At 43.8% G+C, this 16,117-nt stretch overlaps 1 protein-coding gene across 1 annotated transcript in view; it reads left to right on the top strand.

Annotated features, from left to right (window-relative positions):
* Window positions 1-16,117, top strand: part of PCSK5 (proprotein convertase subtilisin/kexin type 5) — a 485,048-nt gene that overhangs the window by 334,468 nt on the left and 134,463 nt on the right. The window contains exon 22 of the mRNA XM_011984097.1: window positions 15,636-15,738. Coding sequence (XP_011839487.1) covers window positions 15,636-15,738 — 103 coding nt within the window. The remainder of the gene's footprint in view (window positions 1-15,635; window positions 15,739-16,117) is intronic.

Here is a 16,117-nt window from a genome sequence, read left to right as displayed (position 1 = left end):
TCTCGGCCTCCCAAAGTGCTGGGATTACAGGCTTGAGCCACCGCGCCCGGCCTGTGTTACTTTTATGCCAAGTATCTACAGATGTACAACTCTTCTGCCAGACAGTTCTGCAGGCCACGGACAGGATGGCCCCTCTGAAGGAATGTGCAGGTGATGACATTTCTTTCATCATTTTGGTATTTAAACATGACACTCTGTCCAGCAACAATGAAATGCACTCCTGATTGTTTATGGCATGGCTATAGGTGGAACGGGCTGTGAACGTCTGCACTATATTTTGCTCCATCAACTCTTGTTATCTGGGTTGATATAGCAAGAGAGATAACAAGAGTTGTGTGTTAGAGAGAGAACACAGCCACCCAGCATTGAGCAGGCTGAAAATACTGCCACTGTCAAAATACTGCCTGTGGCATGCGGTTAAACACACAGTGCTACGCCAGGAGTTGCTCAGTTTCTATATATCTGCTAGATCATTCCAACCAGCTTTCTTATATTCCCAGGCTCTGGCAATGCTACTGCCGTTTCCTTACTCACTCCAGTTTAAGTCCATCAGCTCGACTCCTTTTTCGCCACTCATTTCCTGTATGCAGGCTGTCATCATTTATCAGTAATAATAGCATTTATTCACCATTTACTATATTCCAGACAAACCCTGTGCTCAGTGCCTTTAAATACTTTATCAAATTTAGTCATTACAACAACTTTCTGAGGTAGGGCTATTTTTATATATTTTTTTGCAGCTATGGAAACGAGGGTTAGAAAAGTTAAGTAGCAAGCCTAAAACACCACACAGCTAGAAAGTGGCAGAGCTGGAATATGGGTCTGGCTTTCCCAGCCACTTATGTACCATAGTCCCTCCTGTAGAGCATTAATGATCTTATCTGTCCCTCCTTTATGTGACACTTTGAAGTTTCCAAAGCATTGTCACAAAGCGTATCCTTTGATCCTCTGAGTGGAGCAGAGAACTAGGCAGGACATGTATCATTGTCATTTCCACAGAAGTGACTAAGCCCAACGGGGTTTCACCGACCTACTCAAAGCCATGCGTCCACGCCTTGGACTCAGATCTTCTCTCTTTTCATTATTCCCATAAATATCATGCTTTTTGTTCAGGGAAGCTGATTCTTCCGTAATGACCAATGTATAAAATTTCATGGGAGGCCAGATTTAGCCTACTACAAAGATATTTCAGATGGTTGAAGTTTTCCAAAAATGGAAGAGGAGGTAGTGAGTTCTTCCTTTTCAGTATTCATTCAAACACTGAGCAGTCACTGGCTAGGCTAGAAAATCATTGAGGGAATTCAACCCTGGGGGCAGGGTAAATAAAGGCAGCTAGAGTAGATGCGTTCTAAAGGTCATCTCTCCCTGAGATCTGATGGCTCAATTTTCTGGACACCACTCTGTCCTCACCATTTTGGTTGTAGTGGTTCCGCTCCCTCACCCTGGCTTACTGCAGCCATCTCCTGGTTGATTTTTCTGGACTTTGTCTTTCAATTCATTTAGTCTCCCTTGACCAGGGTGATCGTCACCGAAGTTGTACCCAGCATAGATTTTATCTCTTTCTAAATCTTCAATGGCTCCCTTTGACTAGCCATACCCACTCGAAGCCCCTCTAATTGATGTTCTGTTATCTGTCTACATCCTCTATCCAAGGTCATTTTTTATTTCTCCCAAACTCAGTTTCGATTCATTTAGCCTCCCTTGACCAGGGTGATTGTCACCAAAGTTGTGCCCAGCATAGACTTTATCTCTTTCTAAATTTTCAATGGCTCCCTTTGACCAGCATATCCACTTGAAGCCCCTCTAATTGATGTTCGTCATCTGTCTACATCCTCTATCCAAGGTCATTTTTTATTTCTCCCAAACTCGGTTTCTACTTCAGTCAACTCAATCATTTACCTGCTCCCAGAGACATCAGACTTATTCTACCTTCACCCCTTTGCTTTGTCTCTCTCTGAAACATTCTCCACTTTCCCTCTTGCCCACTTAGCTCCATCTATTCTTTCATGCCTAAGGCAATCTTATTTTCAGTTCAACAAACAAAAACATTGAATGAATTCCTCACACTTAGGAACAATCTTCCACTCATACAGTGAGGCCACAGAGACCCCAAAATAAGCAAGAGAGGGCCCTGTCCTCGGGGAAGAGTACAATGAGAACCAGCTGCTCTGGGCAAGCCTTAGATTTGAACACTTGATTCTACATTGGCTAGTTTTCTTGGTAGTTGATGTGAGCTGATTCTGTCTGTCCCACAAAGGGTAGAAAGTGAGCCTTCTTCCAACACCCCACGCACCATGCAAGAAAATGGCAGGCAAGCAAATAGTTTCAGGTTACATGATTGAGGAGTCTACGATTGCATGTTTGACTTTATCCCCACATTCACTCACACACACGTGCACACACACACATATGTGTGCATGCAGCCCACCAATGATTTGAATTTCTGGCATATTGGAAGGGGGGTGGCATTTAAAGATAAAATCTCATCTCTACTACTTTCTTGGAAAAGGGGTATAACAAAACTCTGGTTAAAAGAGAAGAGTCTGAAATCTGACTTCTTGATTTAAGTCCCAGCTCTGCCAACAGCTAGGTGACCTTAACAGGCCACTTAATGTCTCATTGCCTCAACTTTCTCAACAACAACAAAAAGCAGGTGTTGGGGATAATTTAACAAACAAGCAGTATACAATGCCTTTCCCCAACAGGGTCAAGTTACTGTAAGGTTCAAGTAAGTTAGTATTTGTGCAGCACTCCGAACAATTCCTGGCATGTGGTAATCATGAAATAAGTGTTAGCTGTTCTTATTATTACTAATTCAGAAACCTTGGTCAGACTGCTTAAATTTCCTGAACCTTGTTTTCCTCATCTGCAAGATGAGAACAACGCTCACCTCCATAAGCTGGCTCTGAGAATTAAGTGTGAAAATATTGAGAAAGCTTTTCTAGAAAAGCTTCCCTTATCTTTGACCCAAGGCCTGGACTTACACTCCCCAAACAACGCAACTACGACTTTCTCTTCTCCCTACTTCTTTAGCCATTTTGCAAGTCTATCATTCATGCTACTGTAGTAAGCCGGTTGTTTTTATTCCATAGAAAATGCTGGCCTCTGACAAATTCATCTTTAGAAAATTGTAACCTAAATGACACTAGACAATTGCATAACCCAAAGACTGTTCAAGTTCCCCAAGCCCACAGGCAGCTTTTCCACAGCCCATCCCTGCCCATTTTGGCAAACTGTGAACAGCAGAGAGAGGAATTGGCCCTCCCCAGGAAGATTTGGGGCCCGAGGCACATCATACCATGTAAAATCTGGTTAAGATAAATATCAAGAGCAGCCTTGAAAGCAAAAAAGTCAAAGCAGGTCAGACAGCAGCCGGAGGGAGTTTGGGAAGGGGAGGAGGGCCTGAGTCACCAGCTCTGCCTGAGATGATCACTAGAATGGAGTTTCCAGGGGAAAGGCAGGCTTCCTGAGCCGTGGATGCTAAGCCTGCCTGGTAGCTGCAGATGCAAGCCATGGGCTAGGTTTTGAAGGCCCAGGACCCCTCCGCCTCCCCCTGCAAATGGGGTCCAGACTTGTTTCTCTGGTTGCTTGTTCTCTAGAGATGCTGCTAAAGCAGCCACCAAGGGGAAAGTGACTTACTTACCTAGTTCAGGAAGGTCCAGTGGCCTCCACGGGAGACGCTGAGTACCTACTTGCGGTGGGCTTGATAATAATGGAGAGTGGAGGCCAGGTGCAGTGGCTCAAGCCTGTAACTCCAGCACGTTGGGAGACCAAGGCAGGTGGGTGATCCTTCTCCATAAGGATCACCCGAGGTCAGGAGTTCACGACCAGCCTGATCAACACAGTGAAACTCGGTCCCTACTAAAAATACAAAAATTAGCTGGGTGTGGTGGCACACACCTGTACTCCCAGCTACTCAGAGGCTGAGACAGGAGAATTGCTTGAACCTGGGAGGCAGAGGTTGCAATGAGCCAAGATCACGCCACTGCACTCCAGCCTGGGCGACAGAGCAAGACTCCATCTAAAAAAATAAAAAATAAAAATAATAATGGAGAGTGGAGTCAGACTCCAGGGCAGGAGGGTTTGAAGGCACTGCAAATCGGCTCTTCTACCAGAGGGGCTGAATTGTTCTAGAGGCCACGTAGACTTTCTAGAGCTGCAATGTTTGTTTCTAGCAAAGTCAGAGGTTTTGTGTAAGCTCCTCCTCTGTTCTCTACATGTCTCCAAAGGACTTCTCTGTAGGACTAGGCTGAGAAGGCAAGTTCTCAGGTCCATATGGTAGAGGGGGACAGAGGCTACAATGTCACTGGTGGAACCAGGCTCTCTATGGCATAGATGGGGTAGAGAGAGGCGTGTAGAGCCTTGAAAGGAGATATCAAGGCATTCAGGAAAGGAAAAAAGAGCAAGAATGCATTGAGTCAGACCACTCTGAAATGTTTTGATGAGTCAAGCATCCTCTCATGATGTTATTAATGTCAAAGAAACAATTCCTTGGGTTTATATTGAGGTTGCACAAGTTAGCTCACAACCAATTCCTGACCACTGTGCTAAGAGCTGGGTGAAGATCAGTGAATGTCACAATGTTATGTTACTCTCAAGAGCTTTCTCCATGAGGCAAAAAGAGGAATAATATTAAGCAATAGAGGAATAGCTGAGCTGCCTTTCTGTCCAATATTGGTTTACAGTGCTCACAATTTTTTAGCAAGTGAATCCTTCTAAAACTGTGGATTTAGCATTGGGGGTCAAAGGGAAGTTGGCTGCCATTTCCTGAGTAGAACTTTGGTGCCAAACAGAACCATGCCTGGTTGACTTCTTCAAGGTAATACAATGGTTAATAAAATTGGAGTCTGTTTTCATGAGGGGTCCCTGAACAGTTGTGGAGAAAAGAAATCCTTTTGAGATATTTTGTGTATACTTACTATGCGTTTCTTATTTTGGTTTTTGAGATGGAGTCTCGCTCTGTCACCCAGGCTGGAGTGCAATGGTGTAATTTTGGCTCACTGCAACCTCCGCCTCCTGGGTTCAAGCAATTCTCCCGCCTCAGCCTCCTGAGTAGCTGGGACTACAGGCATGCGCCACCACTCCTGGCTAATTTTTTGTATTTAGTAGAGATGGAGTTTCACCATGTTGACCAGGCTGGTCTCAAACTCCTGACCTCAGGAGATCCACCCGCCTCAGCCTCCCAAAGTGCTGGGGTTACAGGCGTGAACCACCACGCCCAGCCATTACTATGCACTTCTAAATCAACCACAGTCTGAGAAGGAATAATATTACTTGATATTAGGCAGGAGACAAACAGGGAACTAACAAAGTTTGGAGCAACTGATCTCATTTTATGAAGCTGAAGAAAGATTAAGTACATGATTCAAAGCCACCACACAACAGAAGTGAGTTGAGCATTGAGTGTTTCTAACGATCTCTCTGGTGTTGCTTATCTGAGGGACCGAGTTTTACGCACTGGAGTAGCAACAGCTGAATGTTATTGAGTGCTTACTAGGGTGCCAGTAGGTTTCAAAGCACATTTCATGGGCAACTAATTTAATCCATCTGGCCATTTTCTTAGCTGTGATTATCACCATTTTACAGATGAGCTGACTGAGGCTCAGAGAGGTTATAGAACTTGCCCAAGGTTACAGAGCTAGCCAAGACAGGGCTGAGGTTCACATCTGGGACACCTGGTTCCAGATACAGGCACTTCACCAGTCTCCCACTTCTTGGGGGAAAGCATGCGTCCAAGTGGGCAGGAGACAGCTCATCGTCATCTGAGCACACAGCGGGAATGAGAGGAATCTCAAAGAGCAGAAAGAGCCATCCTCTCTACTGTGGAACCAGTGAGGTTCTGGTCCTGGATTCCACACTCTGGACAGCCTAAAGTTCTGATAGGATGCAAACCATGGGGAAGGACGCTGGTAGGCAAGGAAACAGCTGAGCCCTCTGACACCTGGATCTGGAAGCCTCCTGCCCCTCCACACCACATTCCCCACCCCCATCCATACACACGTCGCTGCCCTCACTTCCATTCTCACCTGTTTATGCGCTCCACCTCAATGAGGCGGAGAGGACTGTACAATTTGTCCTGATACCTGCCAAGTAGGGGAGCCCCCACCACTCAGTGAAGAAGCAGGTACAGCCCAAGTGCAGTGACCAGTCCATAGGGGACCAAGGATTCCAAGTTCTGAAACTGACTTGATGAGGCTCTGCTGGGGAAAAGCCCCATCTGATGGAGATTCACCTATTCCTGACCGACTTCGACCTCAGCATCCTAAGAAGGGCACAACCATGGCTCTGGAATTTTCCACAGCACAGTGCAGGAAAAGCTGGCTTTGTTCTGGCATAGGGAGGCTGTCTCCAGGGGATGCTAATAATAAAAAAAGAACATGTGTAGGTTGCATCCGCAGCCCAGTTGCTTTGCGAGATCATTGTGCTCGGTCCGGAGGGTCATTAATTTTAGCTGCCTCATTGCCACCCACATATGCAGCCAATACATTCCTTGGGGGCAGGAGAAAAAGCACAATTTGGGATCCAGTCTGACCAGGGTTTAGATGATATTCACACAGGGTTAACATTCTGGTACTTAAATTCCTTGTTTGATCAAATGGAGCTGAGACCACTATGTACCCTACATTATTATCTGAGATTTAATGAGATAACACAATTAAAGAAACAGAATCATAACTAACCTCTGTCATCCATTCTTCTGGTGCTGTAGGTCTGTGTTCTCATTTGATTCCCCACCACATCCTATGAGAGAGAGAGAGTATTATCCACATTTTACAGAAGAGGAATGTCCGGGAAATATGTGATTTGATTAATTTCATACAGCTGGAGAAGGAAGTGACCCCAAAATGTAACCCAGGACGGGATGACTCCAAAATGTATGCCCTTACCCAACGTAGTTCTTCTTACAATGCTGACCTGCAGTAGGCACGGAGCAAACCTTGATTCCCTTCTTTATTTCCACACTTAGTCTTTTTGAAAGCACAATCTGGTCACTCCCAATAAATCATTGGGCAGCCCGACTAATCAAATGCTTCTTCAGTCACCAAGGGACAGAGGCATCCTGGGTGCCGCATCCCATACAGACCTGTCACTGGGCAAACCTGCGGATCTCTCAGACAGTGTTAATGAGGACCGGTGAGAGACTAAACTGTCAGTTACAAAGCTGCGACCAGCTACTATGCAGCTGGAGCCCCAGGCCTTGGCATGCAGCTCCTCCTCTTTCCAGGGGCTTCTCTTTTCTCTTGATTAGAGATTTGGCTGAAATGTTTGAGCACTTGAAGTCAGGGCATAAAGAAAGAGGAAAGGAGTGTGGGAGAGGAATGATGAGCCAGCACTTTCTATGTGTTGATGCAGAGAAAGAGAAAGGGTAATTTGAGGATGTTCCTTCCCATGGGGCAATGGAGCAGAGAAAGTCACACTGCAGCGGTATTTCAAGGGGTTTAAGAGAAGTTATAAAAGCCATGAGGGAGGTTCATTGGGTTGCTAAAGAAATGAAAGAGGATAACAAGTCTCATCCATGTGTCCGTGTTTGAGGACTTAAAAGCCGTAACGAGGAACATTTGGATGGTATTAAGCTCTGTGGGAAGGACTTGGGGCTTTAACTCTTGGTGCACTAGCACCTTTATGTAGTCCAGAACGTCAGGAAGGCTCTGTGGGCCACGCTCCTAAAAATTTCACCTGCCATCTTCATCGCTCCAAAGAGAAAGGAAGAGGCACATCCCTAAAGGCCTGGCAGTGTCGTGCTCACTCATGGGAAGTGCTCTCCCAGCCCTCAGTCCTTTCAAGTCATTCACTTTCTCAGTAAGCATCTCCCAAGGGCGACTTGCATCAGGTTGTCGGCGCTGCTTTCTGAAAGATAAATAAGTTATTCTATCAAATTATGCTCACTTATTTCTGTCAACATGTATGTAAACTCAGATGTCGCCTCCCTGTGAATGCATCAGATGTTGTACTGCTCTCCCCACTAGGGTGGGCCCTCTGCAGCCACAAATAGAGGAGACAGTTGGCGATAAAATCATAACTCTGCTGAACAGAGAGGCTGAGTGCAGTAGCAAACCTGTAGAAATTCTAGGCTCACAGGAATAGCAAAAGACAGCCCACTAAATAAAGAGACTGTCAAGACGCGTTTCACACCTCACACGAGCAGTCAATGGATTCCCATCCACCACCACCGTCTTTCATGATTTTCCTCATCCACAGGTTCAATGAGAAGCTTTGTAAATTTATTTTGTTTAATTGCAGACAATAATCACTCTCAGGGCTGGGCGTGGTGACTCACGCCTGTAATCCCAGCACTTTGGGAGGCTGAGGTGGGCAGATCACCTGAGGTCAGGAGTTCAAGACTAGCCTGGCCAACATGGTGAAACCCTGTCTCCACTAAAAATACAAAAATCAGCTGGGCGTGGTAGCAGGTGCCTGTAGTCCCAGCTACTCTGGAGGCTGAGCAAGGAGAATGGTTTGAATATGAGAGACAGAGGTTGCAGTGAGCTGAGAATACGCCACTGCACTCCAGCCTGGGTGACCGAGTAAGACTCTGTCTCAAAAAAAAAAAAAAAAATCACACTCAGCCCTTTTACCTCCACCCCACCTCCAGACCCCACCCCTTGGGTCTGGTCTTGCAACCAGCTGTTTAGAAACTTAAAAAATGACACATAAAAATTGTGTCCATTTATGGTGTAGAGCAAAATGTTTTGAAATATGTATACATTATGGAATGGCTAAATTGAGTTAATATATGCATTACCTCACATACTTATTTTTTGTGCATGAGGAGAACACTTAAAATCTACTCTTAGTGATTTTCAAGTACATAATACATTGTTATCAACTCTAGTCACAATAAATCTCTTGAACTTATCCCTCCTGTCTAACTGAAATGTATCCTTTGACCAAAATCCCCCCAGTCTTCCCTACCACCACAGAGAGCTGTTACCATACTTGTGGTTGTAAGCTATTGCTGGGGAGCCAGTGTATTTGTTTTGAACAGAATTAAACAACACAGAAAATCCCTGTCCAGACCCTCAACCAAGTTAATTCATTCAAAAAAATATTTCTGAGTTCCTCTTAGGAACTTACAGCCTAATGGGCAAAACAAACTGCTTGTAAAATCTCAGTTTACTTGATACATGGAATTGCCTTTTAAAGAATGGTGGCCATTTTAACAGAGAAAACAAATTTGGAGGGTATAATCAATCGTTGAGTAAATCTGCTTTGTGTAGCATGCCTGCTCAAAGTTTGTTTGTTTCACAGTAAATTCCTTTCTGATGCCCTTACCTCATCAAGTGGTTGAGATGAGGCATGTACTCGGTTCTTCCTTTTTATAAATAGCAAAGCTACTTGGAACACTAAAGGGGGAAATGAATCCATACCAGCAAATATCGTAGAAAGAGCATGGGCTCAGTCTCAGACACACCTGGGTCACAGCCCAACTCTGCCACTTACCTAGTTGAATGAACTTATGCAAGATTTTTTAATCTCCCTGAGCCTCAGTTTCTTGTTTATAAAAGAGGTTGTTGTCTGGATTAAGTATTACATAGAACAGCACTTGTAATACAGTAGGCGTCCATGAATAGGAGCTTGTATGATTGCTACATCGCCACTACATTCAGGTGTGTTGGCCAAGACTTCACTTTGGATACACTTTTTTAACTGCCTGACTGTGGTCAAGGGCCAAACGACGGTGGAAACTAGAAAGATCAACTCTTAATTCTGCCCTTTGAACAACGTGTAGGCTGAAGGAAACTAAATATTTGTGTGTGTGTTGGAGCCACAATTTACGATCCATCCTTTTTGCAGGAGTGCCAACCCATGAGGTTGCCAGAGTAGCATTTCAGAGCATCTGCACAAACCCCACAGATCAATGCCAATGCCTGCCTGAGAATGAAAAAGCAATGGGACCAGGAAGGATAAGTCTTGTCAGTCAAAGAAAGAATATGCAGGAAGGACAAGGGCAAGTTGTCCTTGCAAGAATGGGATAGAGAAGAGATTTCCTTCAGACACCTCCAGGGTAGGGATATAGAACCCTCCTTCTAGCTGCCTAATGTTCATTCTGTCTTTAGAGCATCCTTGAGGAAAGGAAGAAGACAGAGTTTTCCATCTGCCAGATGTCTCCCTTATCCTGAGTTTTATTCATATATCAATTTATTTCCATTATCACAGGAGGTCTCCCAAGCCTCACTCCAACAGACTGCTTCCCAAGATGGTGGATTGGTTGATACCCTTTGGGCCCATCCCCAAAAGACAGGCAATACTGATTTTTTTTTTTTTTTGACTAAAATAAAGTATTGGCCTGCTAAGCCACAACCTCTTTGTGTAGACTTAAAAAAAAAAAAAAAAAGTGGTAGAATATTCATAACATATATTTACCATTTTAACTATTTTTAGTGTGTAGTTCTGTGGCATTAAGTGCATTTACATTGCTGTGCAACCATTACCATCATCCATCTCCAGACCTTCATCATCTTCTTCCACTGAAACTCTGTACCCATTAAATAACCCCTTCTTTCCACCTACCCTTAGGCCCTGGAAACTACAATTCTACTTTGTCTCTATCACTTTTACTACTCTAGATACCTCACCTAAGTGAAATAATACAATATTTGTGCTTTTGTGACTGGCTTATTTCACTTAGCATAGGGTCTTCAAGGTTCATCCACGTTATAGAGTTTGTCGGAATTTCCGTCCTTTTTAAGGTCAAATGATTGTGTTGACTTAAAGATGCTGCAGTCTCAGTTGATGGCCTCATAGTTTGAGTCTTGCTATAAAACTTCATGCTTAACAAGGCTTTGAAAACCAACTCATTTCATTAGTACCTAAGTAGCTGAAAGTGTTGCTGCATATTTATTGTAGCTGGTGAAAAAAACATAGATGTTTTAAATAAAAATTATCTTCACAGAATGGTATCTTAAGTTGAAAACTATATGTTGGCATCCTTGCAAAGAGATAGTATTATTTGATTAACACTTGTGATTGTAGAATCACTCATACTCTATGATTTCTGGCATCTGAGTGACAAGGCACATAAATAGGCCTCACAGGGAGGTCTACAGATAATTTCACACCCCAAGGTTACTCACTGAAATAACCAGATCAAAAACCAAGCAGCTGAATTCTCATCAAATTCCTCCCACCCTCTTTTACTAATCATCTTGCTAAAAAGTTTTTAAACTCGCATCATAAACTATCAGATTTATGTGTTGATTAGTTTATTCAGTGGACATATTTATTTGCTAGAATTCTCTAAGTTAGCTGTAATCAATAAAGAAATATTATGAGGTATAAAAGAAAGCATAGCATTTGTTCAGGAGAAATGAGGCTCTTCTGGCCATGTAAACTTTAAAAATGATTACTTCAATCATATTTTGTAACTGTGGGTGTTGTGATACACGTTCAGTTATTCTGGAAGACTTTATAACGTTTCCTTAGAATCTGGACTTATTGACAGTATTCTACAGTGTTATCAAGAGATGGAATAAGCACAGTAAGCCACTCGTAACTTTTTAAAATTTATAAGTATTAATTTTTAAGCTGGGTCTTCAACTTTTAAGGTAGCATTCCTCTCCTAGTGACTACATTTCCTCAATGTCCTTTGAACCATTATAGTATAGGATGAGAAAGGAACTAAAGGGGGAATGGAACATTTTTGATCACAGGAGAAAAATGATCTGGAAATCATAACAACAGATGAAGATGCCAGAAAGAAGAGCTTGTAGGATGAGGTGGAAAACAAAATACTGGCCCCTGAAGGCTCTGTTAAAAGTGACTTTTTGTAAGAATTTTGTATATCATGCCTGTCATAAACATTCAGCTTCATTGTGCAATGAAGACAGATGACAAGAATTTGCTGCTCCAACAACCAAAAAAAAAAAAAAAAAGCAACTTCTCTGTGTCCTTGGAACCTGGTTTCTTCAGTTCCAAACATGCAGTGAAAACTTGTGCCTGTAAGAGCTGGGGGCAGTTGTTTATGTAACTACTTGAACATCTACATAAATATGAGCATGGGAGAAGCTTCCTCTATTCTCATCAGCTGTTCTAACGTGAAGAGGCATGCAGACTTGAGAGACGTGCACAGTTTAGCTGTCTTACGTTGACTCTCTTACATAAGCTTCAAGGTCATGAAGTTTTCACCATTTTGTTTCCAAATCGTAGGAGGAAAAAACAAGTTTTACGAGTACCTTATCAGGGTGGGGAAAGGGCTGGGGAAGGTTTTAGGTTAGCAGAAAACTTTTGTAGATCAGACAAGGATGGTAGTTGTGAGGAAGAGATTAAAGGCAGAGGAACTGGTGGAGAAATATCCTGAGGAAAGAAGATTATAACAGTAGATGGGGAATTGACAATAGCCAGGAAGAGAGGCAGACCTTTCTTGGAGGCAGAAGATAAGTAAAAAGCCAAGAAGGAAACAGAGATGACTTTTGACATTGAGAAAAAAAAAAAAAAAAGCCAAGGGAACTCAGACATCTTATTGCAAATGAGGAGGTGATGTCTCCTTTTGCAGAAGAATGGGTGGAACTTGGGTTTTGGGGTGGCTTGGCCTACCCCAAGTGGGGGAGGCAAGGTGGAGATTGGAAGAAGTGATGTATCCTTTTGCAGAAGAATGGGTGGAACTTGGGCTTTGGGATGGCTTGGCCTACCCCAAGTGGGGGAGGCAAGGTGGAGATTGGAAGAGATGAATGAAGGGATAATCACGAAGTGATAGGGAGTCACCTGGGATGATGTAGACTCATAGTGGGACATAAGAACCTGTGCTTGGAGGATGTATTTAAAATCTTGGAGATGGGGTAATCTTTTGTGGTCATTATATCTAAGGCAGCACATTGTGAGTGCCAACAGAGGCCACTTTAGTTGAGTAGATTGAGGACATGCAAAGCCAGGGTATTAAAGCCACCTACTGGTTTATGGAAGCCAATGAGAAGGCAAACAAGAGATACAGGAGAGAATTCAAAATTTTCACTGTTATATCTTAATAACCCTCAACTAACCTAACGATGCCTCATCTGCGTGATAAAAACTTTGAGCACAGACATGATATAACTTTCAGAACCTTCTAAGTAGCATTTGACTTAGCAGAGCAAGGTGTTTTAGTTTAAAATCCTATCCTAGCATTGGATCTGATACGTCATGGAAATGAGGGTAGATGAATATGAGGAGGTGGAAGAACCAAACCACTGTGTCCATTCCTATAGGCACCGATGTCAAGGCAAAGTAATTGTCTTTGCCTCTGGGTCTAGCAGAGTCCTGTATACACCTTCTGTTTTGGTTTTTAATCTGGCCTGAGGAAGTAGAAGTCCCTTGGCTAGTAATTGGGTTATAACTCTCTCTTTATAAATCATTCTCATAAAATCTTTGAGAACCCACGAGCAGGGTCTTTTTAATTTGTACCTCTCTACATCTCCCTTAGTTGCTGGCATGTATGTAGTGTTAAAAAATATATCCATAAAATGAATGAACAGATAAGTTGTGCTCTCTAAGAGTCCGTATTTCTCTAGAATACAATTTTTGTGGGGTTTTAAGCTTCTATGAACCTCCTCCATTCTTGTTCCACTCAGCATATTTTTTTGAAAGATACATAGATATCATCTAACTGTAAACACAAAGTGTTTGCACTGGCCCCTGGAGGCAAGGTCTACTTCTTCCCACCAAGCCTGCCCTGGGTCCTCTGCTCTTAATTTTGCTGGTACCTGGACTGATAATCACCCTGCTCAATTGATTGTGCCTCCTACAACAATAGTGGAAGCCATAAATAAGAGGTGAAGTGGAGAAGCCTGGATAAATATAAAGAAGGCTGCATAACTATGATGATGCCTGTAGTAAGTGACACAGTCTCAGCTTGAAATCACCACTCCTGCTAGATGGAGGTCACAGCTTTTTGCTGTCTTGGGACTACTGGTTACCAAGAATGTAACCAGTCCAGTCAACGCCTTTGTGTGAGTTAATGAAAGGTGTCCCTCTACAGAGGCAGAGGCAGCCTACACCAGAGTGCCTGGCATGGTGAAGCAAACGGGCTGGATGTCAGCCTCCACGGGACCATTTGGGTGGGTAGGCACCTTGTGCAGTGAACAACCTGCATACCTGTATTCTTTGCCCCTGCTAGTTATGCACTGTTTTGGGCCTAGGTCTCCTGGGAGGTTTCCTACTCAGTCCTGAAGTAAGAATTACAGTCCCAGTCCCATTTGCATTCTAAAAATTGTATATAAGTTTCCCAGTCCAAATTGTACCTTGGTAACAATGAGGAGATATAGAGGAACAGAGCCCGGGGTGTGCAGGTTGTGCTGTGATTACATGTTTGCATCACTTTGAACATGCACTTTTCCCTTCATGTAACAAAACGAATAGAATAACTCTACATGAAAGGCTTTTTCTGCTACATAAAGGCAAACTCTAGTTGTCTCCTCACATTCATCTTTGGGGTTTAGTGCTAGCAAGTGTAAAATTTACATATATAAGATTTACTTACATGCTAGCTGTACCAGTCCAATGAAGCGATGGGGCGGGGGGAGGGGAGAAGGAAGGATGAATTTCCCTCATTTCCTCACCAGTCAAGTCTGGGTTTCCAGGACTCTTTTCAATGCAACTGTGCTAAATCAGGCAATGAGTCTTGGCGTTTCAGTGAGACAACCTGATTAAACCCTGGGCGGGTCCTGCTATCTCACCCCACCAGCTGGATCTCAGATTGACAGTGTTCAGACATGGCTTATGGGGGCTGTCAGAGTTGGAGGGGGTTGAGGTCCAGTGGAGGTTGTGACTCTGCCAAAATCTGAAACCATATTTTCTGGGCATGACCAGTTTCTAAACCAGAAAAAGTGGCTTTGTGGATCTGACCAAAGAAGCCTGTCAATTTTTTTTTTAAGACAATAGCAGGTTAGGATGAGTGCAATGAGGGTTGGATTCAGTGAGTAGAGGCCCATCTTTAAATCCATGAGATTTACTTTCCATGAGACTGGCCCCCCCTTTGCCACCTTTACTGTGGGAGTAATTTCTTAAAATGTTTCCAAGAAACTTGTGAGGCTGGATTTGCTTCTGTTGCAGGGCCCCATATGTGTTTTCCCTTGGGAAAGATAAAGTTTCCAATTAAAGGAAGAATTCCCTGGCTATTTCTTCACTATTACTCTTTCCGAGTGAGATGTAGCTTACAATTGCCCAATGTCAGCCAAGACTCAGCACCCATTCTTGACCAGTAACCACGATTCCCGCACCTCTACCCCATGGGGTGGTAAGACAAGATCTGGGTGAGTCCTGCTCATTGCTTGACTTGAACCAAAACTATAGGGCCCTCTGTGGACCAGGAGACCTCAGCTTTTAATGGGAAAGTCAGTAGGAGTTCAGTAAAGGGGTCTGGTGGGAAGCCCCGCTTGGCCTTCCCTACTTATAAAATCTGTAACACATGTTGACTAGATTCAGAAATATGTCATTGCCTCATAACTTTTTGAGGTTCCAACTTCTGGGGCCCCCAGGAGAGGAACCGTTGTTATGATAAGATCAGGATTTGGGACTAGCAGCTGAAGCCATTCAAGGCCTCTCCTCTCTGTGTTGTCTGCATTGCTTTCAGGCAGCCACAGAGATCAGGCTGCTCTCAGACTGACAGCCCAGGCAGCCTTGCCATGTAGAAATGAAGTAAACAACTAGATTTTGTTCCCCAGGAGAATACGTTGATGACCATGGCCACTGCCAGACCTGTGAGGCCTCATGTGCCAAGTGCCGGGGACCCACCCAGGAAGACTGCACTACCTGCCCCATGACAAGGTAAGTGGCTTCTCAGGATCTCCCGGTGGTGTGAGCTCATGGATTGCAGGGTGGAGAGAGGAGGTGCTCACCACCTTAGCGGCACCCCATGGGTCTGCAGTGAGAAAGAACCAAACTCTTTCCCACTCCACAGATATTCTCCTTGGTCTGGGCACAGCCCAGCTCTGTAGTATCCTCTCCCCATGACGCCCAGTCCCCATCACAAGGACCAGTTCCCTGGACATGGAGCAGATTTCCTCACCAATGAATAGGGTGCCTTTGATGCCACTTTTGATGCCTGAAATCTCATCCTTTTCTGCACACCCATTCCTCAATCATCATTTCCATCTGCTGGTCAAGTATCTACTTATTTCTAGAGTCAGTTCAAAAGTGAACTGTT

Source organism: Mandrillus leucophaeus, unplaced genomic scaffold, assembly GCF_000951045.1.
Source record: "Mandrillus leucophaeus isolate KB7577 unplaced genomic scaffold, Mleu.le_1.0 Scaffold260, whole genome shotgun sequence".
NCBI lineage: Eukaryota > Metazoa > Chordata > Mammalia > Primates > Cercopithecidae > Mandrillus > Mandrillus leucophaeus.
The sequence above is the reverse complement of the archived record's forward strand: the minus strand, read 5'-3'. Positions and strand labels throughout refer to the sequence as shown.